The following is an 18,090-nucleotide window of genomic DNA, read 5'->3' as shown; positions in this document are numbered from 1 at the left end:
TTATGTGCTTCTGAAAAGGAACTCAGTGCTGAAAAAAATCTCATTTAATTGATGATGAAAATGGTGGATCTGGAGAGAATTCTGAACTGGGATATATGAATTAATGTTAACAATGATATTTCTCAAGAATCTGCTGAACTATAAAATATCTACTATCTGCTTTCAAGTCATTAAAGAAAAAGGGCATATGTTGATTAGCCAATACATTGTTCTTCTTGGCTAAATATCCACTGTTGTTTCTTTTTTTATTGATTATGTCTTGGATTTTGTCCCTAATAGCTGTAAGACATTCACCCCCTCTATTAGATTTCTTGGAAGCTTGAAATAGTTTCAACCAACAGTATTCTTCTTGGAGTGTGTTTAATTTTTGGTACCAAATTTTCTACAGTCCATTGGTCCAAGTTCTAAGTCTAGCATGTAAGAAAATGTTTCAGGCATCCTACAATACATTGGGGATATGAGCTGTATTCTCATTTAGCTCCTTAAACTCCAGCATAGTGATAGAAAGAATTGTAGGGAAGTCATTACTCCTAGTATGGAAGGGAGATAATCTCCAAAATCAGATGGGATAAGAAGGTTATCAGATATAGAACAGCTTAAGGTATCATGCTTTGGATAAGGACATCTGTCTGTGGTATAATTCTGTTGTGAATCTTGCAAGATTCTGTAAAACTGACTTTGTCCTTCCTTCTTGAAATGTGAAAGCATGGTTAATAATTAATAAAGATGATCACTTGTGGAGTGAAAAAGGAACCGCTGTCTAATAAATAGAAATCATTTGTCCAACTATTCCAGAATTTTGTCAGTGCTAGTAGATGTAGGGCTTTCTAGCAGTAGTATCCTTAATGTAGGTTATACAATTAAAATCACCCACATGAATAAGGTACATCATGGCATCATGTCCTGTCTGATGATGTGAGGTATTGCCAGCTATGCCAGATGACGTTGGGCAGTGGATGTATAACATATGCCAGCACAGCTAGCTGAAATTTTCTAAAGAATTACATGTCGTTTGTATATCAAACTGATTTGTAAAGATGCTTGTGTTGAAAATGATTTGTAAAGCTGCTTGTATTAAAAAAGTACCAACAGTGGGCCCTGAATGTACTGTAACTGATTAAATGTATGTGTTTTAACAGAGGATACTGGAAGAAAAGAGGTTAATTTCAGTCCAGCTAACTTTGAAAAATAGCTTGTTTGTCTTTTCTTAGTTAGGGGTCGCCACAGCAGACCTCTGGTCCACTAATGATTGGCAGTTGATTTTTATGGTGCTGAGTTGCCAGCCCAATCTTCAGCGAAGGCACACTCATCCAAACATGTCTTTTGGAGGCCACTCAACCACATGGAGGACATGCACACTCCACACAGAAGGCAATCCCCTGCTCAGAATCGAACAGGAGAACCTCTTGCTGTGAAGCAACAACGCTACCACTGTACCACTGTGGCTTAACTTTGAAAAATAGTAAGAAATTAAATTACTGGGCCTAGGCCATAAAGATGTTATCTCACAGTTTTTAATAAAGCTAGAGACACAATGTCTGTAAGAAGCATGGCTTGTTAATCTCTGTAGAAAGAACAGAAGTGTTAAAATTGATTTACAGATTCCAGAGATTGCAATAAACTTTAGCAAAGCTTGAGATATGTATTGTAACACATATGTGCTAAATTCTGGCAGCTTCTAAGGATGGGGATACTGTGGGAAACAGAGTCAGATGACCAGATGTGATGTCATTTTTAACCAACTCTGAAATATTATTTAGATATTACAGAGAGAAGTATCTCAGTGACTGGGCACTCTGTTTTTGGAGCTTGACAAAGAAGGACCCCTCACCTACTTTATCTTGCCTGTCTCTAGCAACTGAACCAGAGAATGGTAAATCTTTAGATCTGTCAAGAAAATATAGTGAGATTAGCTAAGCACTGTTTTTCTGTAGCTGTATGAATCTATTCATCTGTGTTATTTCAATATTTAATGTGTATCAAACTCTGGTATTTATTGTAAATAGATATCTAATATTTTCATGTTCTTTCATTGTTTATTAGTAAATATATTTAAATGTTTCATTGTGGCTAGTCATTTGAGAATATTATAACTGTTGATATTACTTTGTCTATATGGTGACACACTGCGGCCACTCCTGAAAGCCTTACTACATTGCTAAACACTATAATTTGTATTAATATTAATTTCGCTCAGTGTAATTGGTTACCTGCAAGAGCCTTAGAGTAGCTTTGGTGTGTCTGGTGGCAGTAGCTACCTTATAGTCTGGGCAGAGAGGCAGAGCTAGTAAATCTGTCCCAGCCTTTCCCAGATGTGTGTGTGTGTGTGTGTGTGTGTGTGTGTGTGTGTGTGTGTGTGTGTGTGTGTGTGTGTGTGTGTGTGTGTGTGTGTGTGTGTGTGTGTGTGAAAATAAAATCTCTAAGAGTGCATGTGTCACAAAGCACTGTTTTCACAAAGAGAGATGGTGGAAGATTTGGCTTGGACAATCAGCTGAGGACTCAACTCTATAGCTGTGCCAGTTGGGAGTCTTATTGGGGATTGGAGAGAAAGGGAAAAATGGCACCCAGACTAAGTGTGTTCCCTGTGTCCTCTTAAGAGAAATTATGTTTGCTGCAGAGAGATGCATCCGGAAATACTGGGTTCCGAGTGAATGTCCCTCTCCAGTGCCAGTGGTGAGGATTCAGGCTTCTTGATTACTGGCCCAAAGTGGGGACGTCACATCCTGTATATGCTGGAAGAGTGCTCTGATCAGTGTAACCCCCATTACTAGATGAAAATAAACTTTTGCAATAATAATCACTTGATGCTTAACATGAAATACCACCCAGCTATTTCCTCTCCCTGGAATATGGAAGGTATCCAGTGATGGCTGATGCACTGCTCTTAATCAAAATAACTATCCCCTCCCCTCTGTCCAGAGGGAAAGTTCAATGATACTATAGTGTTATACCCCCCTCATAGTCAATTTAAAATGCTCCAGGTCTGTTATGTGAGTTTCCTGGTTCATTTCTAGGTACTCAGTCTGGCTTGTTTAATGAGTGAATTAATTCCGTTTACATTTATGTTTAACATTTTCATACCAAGATCGGGTGAAGAGGCTGTTGATCATTCCAACATTAGTGCTCGTAGATGACATTTTACTTTTATACTGTACTATAATATTACCCTCCAGTGCTATGGTATGTGTTTTCACTACACCATTTTGAATGCTGTCTTAGAAACAAAATATGCAATTGAGTAATGAGAAGGAAATAAAAACTCCTAAATAGAAAAAAGTCAAACCTAAAATGTTACCTACATACTACTGTATGTGACAGCCTGTAACAGAAATATAACTAAGAACTACATACATAAAATAATTTCTGGTTCCTAGTAGTGAATAAAGCCATTACTCCTCAGATTTCCAACTACCCAGACATTCGGAGTGGGCAGCTGTATAGAGATGCAGGAGGAAGAAGAAGAAGAAAGAAGAAGAAGAAGAAAAGGCCCAGGACATGCTTATACACATGGAATTTCATGCACTTGCATTAAGAATACCTCTCAACTGTCCAGATTTTTACAGAATATCCATATTTTTGTTTCATCATTTTTGTCTGTTCCTCATAAAATTTGTGGTTTTCTGACAAATCACTAATGGTAGATAATGACATGCAGTTGAAAATTTGACTAAATATCCTTCAGAAAATGGATGCTAATGTAAAACCTGTTTTTCCAGAAACTTTCTAAGTTTATAACACAATATTTAAAATCAGTCCCTATTTTGGGCCCTTGCCCCCCCCCCCCCCCGTTGAGAGGTATGACAGGAGTATCACAGCACAAGTTCAGAGAAAAAAGAACACTCCATAAAGCATACCACGTAATTTATTTTATGTATTGACATTTGTTTACCTGGAAAGTCTGACTGGATCTAAAAGAGCCCATTTCAGTGGAGATTTGGGGGACAAAAGCTCCATACAAGAGAAATTATATCAGAAATGCATCAGAAGTAAAACATCTGAGTAGGATACAATGAAAATATTTACAATGGTTTTAACAAAAAGGAATAAAAAAGTTAGATAGAGAAAAAATATTAATAATGGTAGTAGATTGCCATGAAAGATTATATCAATGCTATACAGTAAAATAAACTAAATGGACAAGAAACCTGCTTTGGTAAAAGAAAAGATCATAGAAAATTATGCAAAATGGAGATGCAGAAAATAAAAACCTAAAGAGAATAGTTTATAATAATCAAGTTCACTCATACAATACGCAGATGACTCAACCATCATCTGCTCAGCACAGTCCCTACCCAAACTGCAAAAAGTCACACAGGAAGCCTTTTCTTCTGTTGGAACTTGGTTATCCCATGCCCAATTAATACTCAACCCAAACAAAACTAAACTACTCATCTTCCAACCCACCAAAAATACTCAAATCAACTCTCACTTTAACATCACAGCAAAAGACAACACCACTAGATACCCAACTGAACACACCAAATTGGTAGGAGTGGAAGTAGACAATAAACTAAAATTTGACATTCACATATCCATGGCCATAAAAAAAGTCCACAAAAAACTAGGAGCATTATACAGAAATAAGCAACTTCTCACCAAAGCAGAAAAGATTTCAGTAGCAAATTCCCACCTTATCTCCACCCAACTTCATGCCTCTCCAATATATACCAACCTACGGCAATGCAATCTAAACAAGCTACTTACCTGCTACAACAAAATCACCAAATTCACCACAGGGGCATCCTACCATAGTCACCACTGTCTCTCACTTGCTGAACTAGGCTGGCTTGAACTCTCTCACCTTCTTTAATGGTATCAACTCTCATTCACCCACAAACTAGTAAACCATCCACTAAATGTCCCATCCCTCCAGAATCTACTCCAACCCTATCGCACCACCAGACCACTAAGCCAGGTGAAACACTATTCTCTTGTGCCATAGCCAAATTATGGAACACCCTCCCACCCACAATTACCTCAGTACCATCATGCACCCACTTCAAAACTTTACTAAAAGCGCACCTAAAAACATGCTGGCTATGCCCTTGCAACTCCCACTCTAATATCACCCATCCCATCCAACCACTATCTTTCTTTCCACCCCACTAACAACCTTGATTATAGCAAGCTCAGATGCTCATAAGCCTAGTACTTATTATACAGCAGGAACTTCTCATTGTAACATTTGTTAATGTCTGATATGTACTTTGCAGATCAAGATTCTAGTTGTCTACTAATGTACTATGTTCTTCATCTGTAAATATGTTTGTAATTAATTGCTATGTTAAATTGTTAATCGCTATGTAATCCAATGTAACTACTGTCTGTTTATTTTAACTGTGGAGCTTTTCTCCCTGGGCCTCCGCTGAAAATGGACCTACGTCTAGTCAGACACTCTCGATCAACAAATGTAAATAAATAAATAAATAAATAACTAGTAATTAAATCTGATCAAAATCTGAAGTCTCAATGGATTTCTTGGATTGTTTTTCCCTAGGTAAAACTAAAGATGGACAGTTTTTTTTGTCTAATGGAGCCTTTTAGCTAAACTCCCAGACCAGTTTGTTATCTGGAATATCAGTTGTTGATCTAGTTTTCTGAAAACAGTGTTTCTTCCATCTGCTGAAGCACATGCCTACTATCAGGAGGGGCAATCCACAGATGAGCTGGATATGAAATAGCACTATTTTAATCCCTTTTCTCTCTCAACAATTTTGTTACAGTGAGCCACGCTTTCCACTTGGCCACTCCCTGTTTAGAGTAGTGATTGCTGAAGTCCACCTTCTTTCTTAGATACTGAATATTTAATTTCTCCTGTGCAGTGCAAAACACTTTTTCCTTTTGCTGAAATGATACAAATCTTACAATAGTTGGACATGGAGGGGCATCTGGCACTATTGGTGGGAGGATGGGGCTAAAGTCCTGTGTGTCCCTTCCAACAAAAAGTTAACGGAAGGACCAAGGCCCAGCATGGCTGGGGTCTATAACTGCAGAAACCTGAGCATATCTTTTTGTTCTGCATCCTCCTGCAAGCTTAAAATATGCAGAATATTCATTTGACCCCTATTTTCTGGGGTCATCAAATTTGCTGTATAACATCTGCACAAAGTCAAAAAGGAAGGCAAGTTCAGAGAACGATCTTGTGGGATTGTCTTGAGTTGTCCCATGCGATCCACTATGGCAGATATAATGTGCTTAATTTCTTGCATTTGTGTTAGGGGAATAGACTAGTATGAGTCCATGTAGAGGGCACATTTCTTTACTATGGTGACCAGCTGTGAGAGACAGGGATTCAGGGAACTGGAAGGCTGGCATGGTTCCATTGTTCTCAGCCAATATTTACCATCAGAGTTTTAGCAGCAGGAAGACCTTCATTCACAGCACTCATATTGCTGGCCTTTTGAGACCATAGCTGTTTTAATAATGCCAGTGGCTTCGAGACTGACTTTTTCAGTGGCATAAATCAGTAACCAAGGCAATATGAGTTCCTGGCTAATGTATACCCAGAAGAGATGAATATAAAAAAAAATATGTGCACTTTTAAAATTTGTGAATACTCAGAGCCTGAGGTGCCACATTATTGAGTGCTAAACCTGACATCCTCATGGTTACATTTTCTAACTTTAAAAAGGGGTTCTAACTTAAAAAAAAAAGATGATGTTAAATATACATTGTTAACATCGATGAGCAAGCTAGAGAGATTTTCATGTCATGCTGTATACATTTCATCTAGATCATTTAGTTGGATTGCAGGTATTTGAGTTTATTGGGAATCCCATTCTGGACTTTGTTAGATTTACCTTCCTTATTGGAGGCTTTTTTCTTATTGCCCTCTTGATTGCCCTGCTGAGATTTGTAATGCTAAGGCAGACAATGTTGAATTTCTACATGAGAATAATAAGTTCCTACTTGACTATCATGTCACACATATTTGTAGTATTCTTAATGTCTGTTACTGAGTCTTCTGTCCACCCTGGGGCCTTGACAGGCCCTATCCTAATCATGATTCTGAGGAATGGAGGATGCAGAATCAGCTAGTTATACTGTCCCTAGATGAGGTCCCCTTGGTGAGGTTTGCTTTTGTTTACCTCGTGGTGAAACTTCTATTTTGTGCATTTTGACATGCTTATCAGCTTTCCCTACAGTTTATTGTACCTACTGCTTTTGGGATTTTTGAGATGATAATTTCCCTTTCTACTAACTCTACCTCCCCTGACTGTTGCTATTCCCTGGGGCATGCTTGGGACTCTTCTCACACCTCTCTTCCCATTTCCATGTTCTCTGGAGAAAGATATCACCATTCAAGTGCAAGACATTCTTATACTAGTTCTATGCTTGAGGTAAGAAAGTGGATAAAAATAAGATTACCTTCACTCTTAAGGGTATTGTAATTCTGGAGTAATTCCCTATAATTTTGGAGTAATCCCCTGTGGTAAATGGCTTATGAATTAGACAAACTGTTGTTTCCTTACACCAAGGCAATAAAGATTAATTCCCTTGCTGACTGGAGAAGAACAAGTCAGATTCCCACTGCATTTTGCTTACTGACTTGGACAGTGGTGTAGCCTCCTCCACTTTGAGGTAACTACCTTGAGGACCCATTCAGTCATTCTTTGTCAGGCTTAATCGCTACAACCCTTTGGATCGGTGACAGTCTTTCCCTCCTTAGACAACCTTCTTGGTCTGTGGCCATAAAGTTTCAATATTTCTCATCCTACGTACTTTCACATAGGTTGTGCATTTGCATGGGATTCAACCCAAATATAGGACTCATCAAATGGAGTAATTGATGTTAAATGTAACAGATACAGTTTTATGATTCCAGCTGACCTATGTAAGTTATCCATCTTGATGAATCAGCTATATATTTCTACCATTCTCCAGTGGTCTGGCACTTTCTACATCCAGCCTGTGAACTGTATTCCATCTAGGTTAAGTAAGTAAATATTTCTATTCCATTTTTCAGTAGTGTGTGTGTGTGTGTGTTTGTGTTGGAGGCGGGTGCAATCCTATATTGTTGTTCTTGGTATGCTGGAAGGATTTGCTAGTGATAAAGAGCAAAATGGTGGTTGGGAGGAATGAGCTCACTTATGTAGCCAATGTATTATATCGTGCTGCATTTCATCATAAATGCATGTCCTTCTCCTTATGGAGTAGAAGATAGTTCATCTGGCATCCTGGGCAGATCTGCATACTGGCAGCCCTTCAACCCAAAGTTGAAAACCAAAGAAACATGCTTGTACATCACTAATGCAGAACTGACATTCATTGCAGAAGCAGTGATATCACACATGGCTTCTGTAACAATCCTGGCATTATACTTGCACCACCTAACGGCTTACACCCATTTCAGCCACCCCTTTTGAACTGCCATAGTTAACTGTTAGCATGAGCACTGCCAGAAAAAAAAAATGTGGATAAGTCTGATGAAAACCAACCTCGTGAATCATCAGTGAGGTTCATCTTCATCTCTCTCCTGATATTGCAAGAAGGCATCTATTATTTCTTTGGGGTCATTCATTATTTTTTTGTCAATGAAAGTTCAAATATTCTTGGCTGCAAAGGCCATCATCTGTTTTCTTTTTGTCCAAAGAGGACTGACCCATTGAATGGAAGTAAGCAGTTTTATGATGCCTTTTGTAGATCACTGTCCATGTAAAATAATAGAGGAGCACTAATAAAAAGGGTTGGACAATGACAGCAGAAACTACAGAATCCCATACATTTCAGTCAAGGTGCTAAATTGATATACAAGTGCTGTTTCCATGTTTATGCACACCAAGAGATTTCTAGAATCAGTGTTTCCATAATCCATTATCATTAGCTTTTCACAATAATATTTGCATGATATGAGGGAAAGCTATTTCCATAGTAAAGTCCTGTGTACAAATCCTTCCAGGAATGGAGAACCAGTGTGCCAAATGCAACTGCACAGACTTGACAAGCAAAGTTCCATTGAGAAAGACAGTCAATGACAGTGGTTGACCTCATTTTTTGCAGCCTTTATATGCCTTAAACTGAGAAGCCCATATGGCTTTTTATTCCTCACTCATCACTAATGTTTTTGGAAGTCTAGATCTACTCAGTAAGAAGGAAATTTCAGTAATATAATACAATGGTTAACAAAAAATGTAATCACTACTGGAGCAAAAGAGCATGTCTTGAAAGACAAGTTCCTGGTTGAAGGAGAAGCTTAAATTACAAGTGCAAACAGCAAGCTTGTTGTCCTAAAAAATTACCTTTCCATGTAGGTAAGGCCAGTGAGAGTGTCATGGCAGGCTTATTTTACAAATAGATGGTAACACATGTATTTCAGACTGATTTTTCTTTCAGTCTGTAATTTACAGAGAGACGTATGCTGCAGGATCAGAAGGAAAGGCTATTTCAAAGCAGACTATTTCAAAGTGGATAAGCCACTGCATTTGTTTCTGCTACTTACACCATGGTAAACCTGTGCCCGAGGGCATTAGGTCTCATTCCACCAGAGCTGCAGCTACTTCAGCAGCCTTTCTCAGAGGAGTACCAACCAAAGACATTCTAGAGGCTGCTACTTGGAGTTCTGTTCACACCTTTACATAGCATTATAATTTGCATCTCGACTCTAAGTCCAGGGCAGGCTTTGCCACTGCAGTTCTGCAGGGCCTTATAGCCGCACCTAATGCTCTTTAGCTCCAGCCTCCCAACCATAGATATTGGGATTATACCCAAATGTAATGACTGCAACAGTGAAACACGAAGAACATAGTACAGTTGTGTACACTTACCATAAATGTAGATGTTCGAGTGTATTCACTGTTGCAGTCCAGGTTACCTGCCCACCATCCCCCTTTCATTCTGGAGTTTATCTTTCCTTCTCTATCTTCTACAACCTATGTGGTGTATTTGCTTGGAAATGAAGGTAAAGTTTATATTGATGCATGTATATAAAGCTTTTATACATATATATTTTTGCTACCTTTTTGGGGGCACCTGACATCTGGGGCAAGAAAAACTAAAGAAAATGGCATTGGCTGCTTGTTTTATACCCCTGATGACCTGACATCATGGAAGAGGAGACAGCAACCGATGCAGGACCCAAGACTTTGGAATTCAGGCCAACTGAGGGCAACCTGCCAGCAGATTACACCGATGGCAACAAAAACCCAGTTATCTGCAAGACAAATTCTGCAGGCTTTGGGCTTCATGGCATCCTGCATCCTACTGATTCCATATGCAAGACTGCATATGAGGAAACTTCAATGGTACCTAAAAAGTTTATGGAGCCAACATTGTCACAGTCTGGAAACAATGATTCCTCTTATTCCCTGCCTACAACAGGAGTTTCTATGGTGGGCAAAGACATGTCACCAAAACATGGGACAGGCCTTCACTCTACCTCCTGCCAGCCAAACCTTAACAACAGACGCATCAGATTATGCCTGGGGTGCCCACATGGCAGGAAGATGCATTCAGGGCATATGGACCCCAAAACAAATGCATCTACATATCAACCAGAAAGAGATGCTAGCTGTTCAAAATGCCCTGAAAGGCTTCAAGGATTTACTGCATGCAGGACAACTACTGATAAAGACAGACAACACCACGGTCATGTGGTATATAAACAAGCAGGGGGGGCACTCACTCATACCCCCTTTGCAGATTAGCCATGGCACTGTGGGACATAGATTTGACTTACCAATTACATCTTTAAGCTCAATTCCTGCCAGAAAAACAAAATACTCTGGCAGACGATTTAAGCAGAAACCTTATAGATCCTCATGAGTGGAAACTAGATCCACAAGTCTTCAGCATGATAACAAAGAAATGTGGGAGCCCAGATATAGATCTATTTGCCTCTCCTCAAAATTATCAATTGAAAAGATTCTGCACAAGGATTTATCACATACAAGCATGGAAAGTGAACGCCCTATCCTTCAGTTGGAAAAACCTATCAGTTTACACCTTTCCTACTCTGCCTCTTCTTCCCAAGGTCCTCCTAAAAGTCAGACAAGAGAAACCAAAGATGATAAAATGATATGTTATTTTTTATAGACCAAAATAAAACTGCAGATAGGTTGCAAAGTTCATTTCTGTCTCACTGCCCGCTGCATTCTCCTCATTTTCAAACAAAATGATCTGTAAGCAAATAATGTTACTATCTTGGTTAGACTGGCTGTGAAAGAGTATAAAGCAACTTTTCTTTTCATTTGTTTTATTGGACCAACACAAACATAACAAAACAAAACTATTTTACCTAGTTCAATATCACCACCTATACAATCCACTATATTTTAATTAATGATTAGAAATTAGGATAAGAATAATTTGCCCTAGATTAAATCTTTTTTCTCAATGGCTTCTGAGTCTGAACCACATTGATTATTTATTTACTTTACTTTGTAAAGTATACAAACACATACAAATATCAGCACACATATACATGCATGGCCATTGATATGTACTGAGGATTTCTCACTCATATAGTTTAATGCAAAGTTTTACAACAGTTTTACTACATAAATGGAACTTTAGGGGCAAAATAATAAACTGTTTCCTTTTATTAACCCATTTCTTCCATTTTAACATATTTCATATACTCCAAAACAATGGAATTCTACAACAGTAACAAGTAACATACTTATTTTTTACTGAATGCTAATACAGATTTGTACAAATGTATATATTTGAAAGAGACTCTTTGGCATGCAACCACTTTAACCATTACACTTTCTCTTCCATCTCTCACATCTATTACTTATAAAATGAAAAACAGCCTGTATTATTCTTATATATTCTTGCCGGAAATTTGAGTTAAAAACACCATACACAATGCCATTTAAGCAACTATTGAATGAAGCCATATAAAAGCCTAAATCAAATATCCAGTCAGGAAATGAAGGCACCTGCTTCACTGGGCTAAAAGCAATAACTAGACCTAAAATACACAGTGGTCCCCAGCAGACAGAAAAAAGAGCAAAGACCATGAACATGGTTACAAAATGTTTTAAATCAAGAGTTATCAACGTTTGCTTTCCTTCTTGTCTGATTCGATACCTGACTTGAATGACTAGGATCCATATCCTTGAATAACAAATAATCACAACAGTCACTGGTATTATAAAATGAAATAATGCTAGGCCTGTAGTTAAGGAAACATTTACATTTAGCACAATTACACAGAAATATAACCTCGGGTTATATTGCAATGTACCAAAGAAAATTATAATAACCTGTATAGCTATACTGATACACCATGTTAGTAGGGTATAATAGTAAGTATTTCTCATGCTGTACAACTTTTCATAACTGAGACTGTGACAAATACAGCAATATCGATTAACAGCAATCGCCATAATGTTGTACATAGATCCACCAAAGCTGATCATAATCATGATTGAGCACGCCTTGCTTTGTGCTACTCCCAAGGTCCACCGGTTTTGTAAAATTGCATTAATCAGTAAAGGGTAAGGATAGACTGCAACCATCAGGTCAGCAACAGATAAACTAATAACAAAGATATTCCCTGTAAAGAAAAAAAATAAAACAGAATATTTTAATAGTAGGAAATACTTAGAACTTTCTGTAACAGCATTAAACTATTTAGAAACTAAACATTGCAAAAAGTAACACACATTCACTGACAAACAGACACATGCAAACATACACAGTATATGCAGTAGTAAATATCATTTGAACATCAAGGAGCTGACATACAAAACCAAAACTATAAATTTGTACTTTATGTTCCCATTTAGAAATTGACTTGGGGGACATAGCTTTACATATATGCTGCTGTATTCTCACTTTTGAAATCAAATTACAGAAATCCCAATATAGTTGCATTGTGCAGAAATACTGCATGTAAAAGGCAACATTTGTCTATAACATAAAAAGCAAAAATGTAAAGTAAGAAAAGACACCATCAAGATATACATGTCATTATCGGGCCTATATGCCCTCATAAAACTAACTCCCCTTACCCAGCATCTAAGCTATGCCCCCAGTCCTGTATCCACCTAATACTAGAACAAGATGGTTTTACAAAAGTTCAAGAAAGAACAATGATCAATCAAACCTAAAATGCTACTGACATGTGAAAACTGTGGCTGCCCCCCCCCCCCCAAGATGACTTACAGCAGAGTGTGTGTAGGGTGGGGTCAAAAGAAAGCAAGAGCAGTGGCATTTGTGCAAGCATTGGCAGTGACAGGCTAATTCCACTTCCATTAGTACATATTACATTTGTTTCTTTTTTGGTCATAGGCAACTGCAGGGAATGAAAAAAAATGATCTAACTGGTTGTAGGATTTTGCTGATTTCTAATTCCATTTTTTTAACTGGTGTAGGAAAGAGAACAATAGGTTTTGTATCAGCATGCATTTTCTAAACAATAAGAAGTATAATTTTCTTGGGTGGCGAAAGCCAGGGTATCTTTTTGGCTAGGCTTGTATAGGCCCTAGGGCCAATATCCTAGTACCTACCTATGAACCTATGAACCTATGAAATTTTAATGTCTGATGTTATTGATTGACTATAGTCATCAAAAGTTAACTGAAAGAACAAATGCTATGACATGACAAAACTATGAGGTAAAATCAGGAGGATAAGCTTGTAAAATCAGGGACATGTCAGAGGTATGCATGTTCTATGTTGTTCCACATTGAAAGGGTCTGTCACACCACCATTGTTAACAGTTTTTATCAAATATCCATGACAAGCAATAGTGAATCGTATTAAAATAACTTTTCATATGTATAAAGAAGCACTAATTGGTCATGCAGTGCACTTCCTTTCCTAAGTTGTTTTGAAAGTGTTCCACATTTTGGTGATGGAAAGTTGAAAGGTATGATCCTTTGGTATTGAGCAACCACAATTTTTGTCTGTGTCACATTTCACACCAATCAATGCCACTATTCTTTCAGTTTTCTTTCTTATCTAACTCTTTGGACGTTGCGTCTTTATAAGTTTGTGCATTTGCAAAACTGGGTGAGTGTGGCTATGTCTAAGCTGAGTGGCTGTGTACATGTGGGTATGCATCTCTGTGTAGGTTTGTGTCTATCTGTGGGTTTACATGTACCTTAAATGTGGCTGTGTAAGTTTGTATGCATGTGCATGTAGGTGTATGTGTAGGTTTGTATACTTCTAGATGAATGCGAGAGACTGTGGTTGTGGCTGTGATTTCATAGTTGTGGGATTGTTTGGCCCTTTGTAGGACAGGCTGCTTTGATGTGGGACAGAGACTTGTTGCAATGTAACGATACTGCTATTAAATGTCTTTCAATGTATATATTGATGTGTGTGCATGTGAGTATGTAAAACAATATTGTTACTACATGCCAGTCAGTATGTCTGTATGAATGACTCATTGTGGAAGCAACTACTAGCTAATTAGAGGTGTTGCAGAGAAATATGGCATCAAATACCAGTCAGTGTATGTCACAATGGCCACCTGTGGGACCTATTATGTGGTACCAAGCTATTGCCGGCCTCTGGTACATGTAACCTAGGCAGCCACCTAGAGTGTCACTCTGTCAGAGGTTTTTTTCCAAGTCCTCTCAGACCCACTTTGAATTAAAGACCTTAACTTACTGTTGTGTGATCACTGTTAAACAACAGTCATTGATCTAGCATGACAGAAGTATTTCCAAGTTGTGGTTGTTGAATATGGCCACAGTAGATATATGAAGGCAGACAAAGGAAATGAGTTGGTTGTAATGAATTATTGTGATTATAGAAATGCCATGTTCGATTTACTATCAGACATCAAAAGTTATAAGAAAGTTTCTAAGGTGTCAGAAATAGTTTTAAGCTAGTTGATCTTTTGTTGTTAGATTTATTGCAACAGGGTTATATTAATTAGCAACTGTTTGAATTTTTACTTTTTTAACAACCATAGCATGGTAGGATATTTGGTATACCTAACATTCACAAGTATAAGGAGAAACCTCCTTTCTGGCCTATTGTTTTGGCTCCTAACAGGAACATATTACTATTGCTTTTTATTTGGGAAATATATTGAATCCTATAGAGCAAAAAAGTCCTTTTTATTTAATGGCCTCTTGGTTGTTCCTTAACCAGTTGAAGTACGAGTTTCAGGGTAAGGAGCAAATTGCTGGTACTATTAATAGTATCTCTTTGTGGGTATATATCAGAATATTGAAGCATTACCCGTTTGAATCACTAAAGTTTGAACTTTAATGATCAAACTTTTAATACTTCGAATGTCAAAACAAAAACATTTTAAGCCCAAAACAAAAACACTCTATGCAGGGAGGCAAGCCCCCCTGCATCTCCCACACCCATGCTACTTAAATATACCAACTCCGAGATCCCACTACAGTGCAGTAAAGGGAAATCTTCCCTTCCCGCACTCTATGACTATCTCTGTTATATGATTCAAGGTTTTAAAACTTCGATCATTAAAGGTCGACCTTTAGTGATTCGAAGTTTTTAACCTTCGAACACATGATAGGAACCCCTCTTTGTACACAGCACTTGATCAGGAAAATGGGACTGATTTTGTTTGACTATTTTTAAGCAACTATTCTAATTTGAATGGTGTTGAGATTAATGCAATTTGTTTGTTACATGATATTGTTCTAAGCAATAATTATTTCTATTTTGAAAAAGGCATTTTTCGACAAGTAGTGGGGGTTGCAATGGGAGCTAAAGGGACCCCAGATTTTGCCAACCTGGTCATGTGTTGGTGTGAAATGTGCTTCTTCGTCAAACTGCCTCTTTTTAAATATGTGTCACTATATAGAAGATACATAGATGATTTATTTTTTCTTTGGACAGGCAGTAATGAACTGTTTGATTCATTTTTGTAAGACGTTAATGGTAGTATCACCTGGTTAAATTTTGTGCTCAGTGGTAAAGGCAAAACGTTCAAGTTAAATTGGATGTTGCAAAGCGCAGGTTCAAAAGTGGGCTATACAGAAAAGATATCTTTACCAACAATTATTTGCATTTTAGCAGTTACCTCCCCAGTTTATGAAACTCAGTATATTTCAGGGGCAAATTATTAGACTCAGCAGACTGATCAGTGATGATGCCAAGTCCAACAGTGAGGTGAATTTTCATATAGATATGTTCTGGTTTTGGGGTTATCCTCAGGCCAAACTACAATTGATCTCTCAAAATATTATAACAGCTAGGATGACAAGGTTCCCTCCTATTCCTCATAGTGGCTTTGTCCTTAGAAGTAATATTGATGCTGCTTCTGAACTTATTAAGAATTTCTCTTCCTGATTCCTATGAGTGTGGATGATTCTAATATCAGAAAAAGTATTAATGACAATTGGAAGGGGATTTTGGGTAACTCTGACTTAGTTAAAATTGTTGGTCAAACACCACAGTCTGTTTACAAAAAGTGCAGTAACTTGAAACAAATGTTAGAACAGACCTATTAATTTAGAAATTCATCTGTGGGTCATCCCTTTGGGATGTTTCCTTGTTATAATTGCAAATAATGTAGATTTGTAAACACCACTAACAATTATTTTTTTAAACCTTCAGATTGCACTTTAATTCCAAAAAGTATATTTGACTATGACAGTGATGAGATTATTTATTTGGCTTCATGTTGCAGCTGTGAACATTATAATTTTGGCAAAACTGTTAGAAGACTTTCCAAAAGAGTCAGAGAACATGTGATGGCTATTAAAAATGTGGACTTCTCCCACTCTCTGGCTAAACATAGTGTGCATTGTCCTAACCTTCACAGGTTTGAAATTTTAGTAATAGAATAAGTTGACCAGTTGCTCTTTGTGACAGCTTCAATGATTATTCAGAATATGGGGAATTGAAGAGGCAGGCACTGCTGAAAGCAGATCAAGAGCCAGGTCACAATGAAACCATCAGCATCAAAAGTTTATTTAAATATGGGGGGGTGTGGCCAAGATGAGCACAGAGTAGCAGCTTTTCTTATTAGCTCTGCCTTTACAGAAATTTATTGACAGGAAATATTGATATAAACTTCCTTAATAATAGTTTTTTTTTATTTTAATTAATTATTTAAAATATATATTAGGGTAGTATATAAAACATTTCAAGTAGATTTTAAGTTTTCCTGTCAAAGTTACACTTGGAAGTACTATAGTAAAAGAACAGGATGAGCTTCCCTAAATCTTCTCATCAAGACACAACTATCAAAAAAGAACTACAGTCATTACTAACTACTATTTAAGAACTAAATGTCAAGATAGACAAAATGGATATAAAAATTGACACTTTCAAAGAAAAGTGTTCTCACCAAATGGACATTCTACATGAAGATTTATTGCAACAAAGGAAGCAAATTTCAGGAATGGAAACTGCATTAAGTGATAAGGATAACAGAATTCAGGAGAGTGAACATAATGTTGAGTTCCTGTTAAAGCAAAATTCTGTTCTTCAGACAAAGGTTGCTGACCTTGAGAACAGGTCTCGTAGGAATAATGTGAGAATTTTTGGCTTACCAGATAACATAGAGGGAAATAATATGGAAAAATGTTTATCTTCCTGGTTGCCTGAAGTACTTGAATTGCTGGAAGCTCTTTCATATGGTACTGAAAGAGCCCATAGATCAATGGTGACATCTAAAAACAGCAAGAGTAATTATACTAAATCTGTTATTGTAACGTTCCTATCAGCCCATAATAAGGAAATGGTATTATAGACTGCATGGGCAAAAACCCCAATCAAACTGAAGGACAATATTATACGCTTTGATAATGACTATTCTTCTTCAGTATTATCAAAAAGGAAAATTTTCTTGCCTTTAGTCAGAGATCTAAAAAATTTGCTTTTTCCTGCAAGACTGAAAATATTTTATCAAGATGGTTTTAAAATTTGTGATGGCCTAGACAATGCAATAACTTATATAAAATCTAATAACATACTGGAAAAAGTAGCTAAAATGGAGTGGGCCAGTCCTAGTCTTAAAAGAAATGCTGAGAACAACACTTGAAAAACATTTAACCCTAAAAAAAAATATCAAAAGATGAATCATAACAAGTACATATTTGCACTTGATTCACTCAGTTGGGGAAATGAAACCGGACATCCAGGTGAGCTTTTGGTATTATATTTAATATAATGTAAATTAGTTAACTAAATAGTTGTTTATTTTGT

The 18,090-nt window shown here is 37.3% G+C and overlaps 1 protein-coding gene across 1 annotated transcript in view; it reads right to left on the bottom strand.

Moving 5' to 3' along the window:
• Positions 1 to 11,693: 11,693 nt before the first annotated feature.
• The window catches only part of LOC122808301 (melatonin receptor type 1C-like), a 68,490-nt gene continuing 62,093 nt past the window's right edge, over positions 11,694 to 18,090 (bottom strand). Inside the window, exon 2 of the mRNA XM_044079267.1 lies at positions 11,694 to 12,502. Within this exon, the coding sequence (XP_043935202.1) occupies positions 11,694 to 12,502 (809 nt within the window). The remainder of the gene's footprint in view (positions 12,503 to 18,090) is intronic.

This window comes from Protopterus annectens, chromosome 8.part0 (assembly GCF_019279795.1).
Source record: "Protopterus annectens isolate FY-2018-M chromosome 8.part0, PAN1.0, whole genome shotgun sequence".
In the NCBI taxonomy this organism is placed as follows: Eukaryota; Metazoa; Chordata; order Ceratodontiformes; family Protopteridae; genus Protopterus; species Protopterus annectens.
The sequence above is the reverse complement of the archived record's forward strand: the minus strand, read 5'-3'. Positions and strand labels throughout refer to the sequence as shown.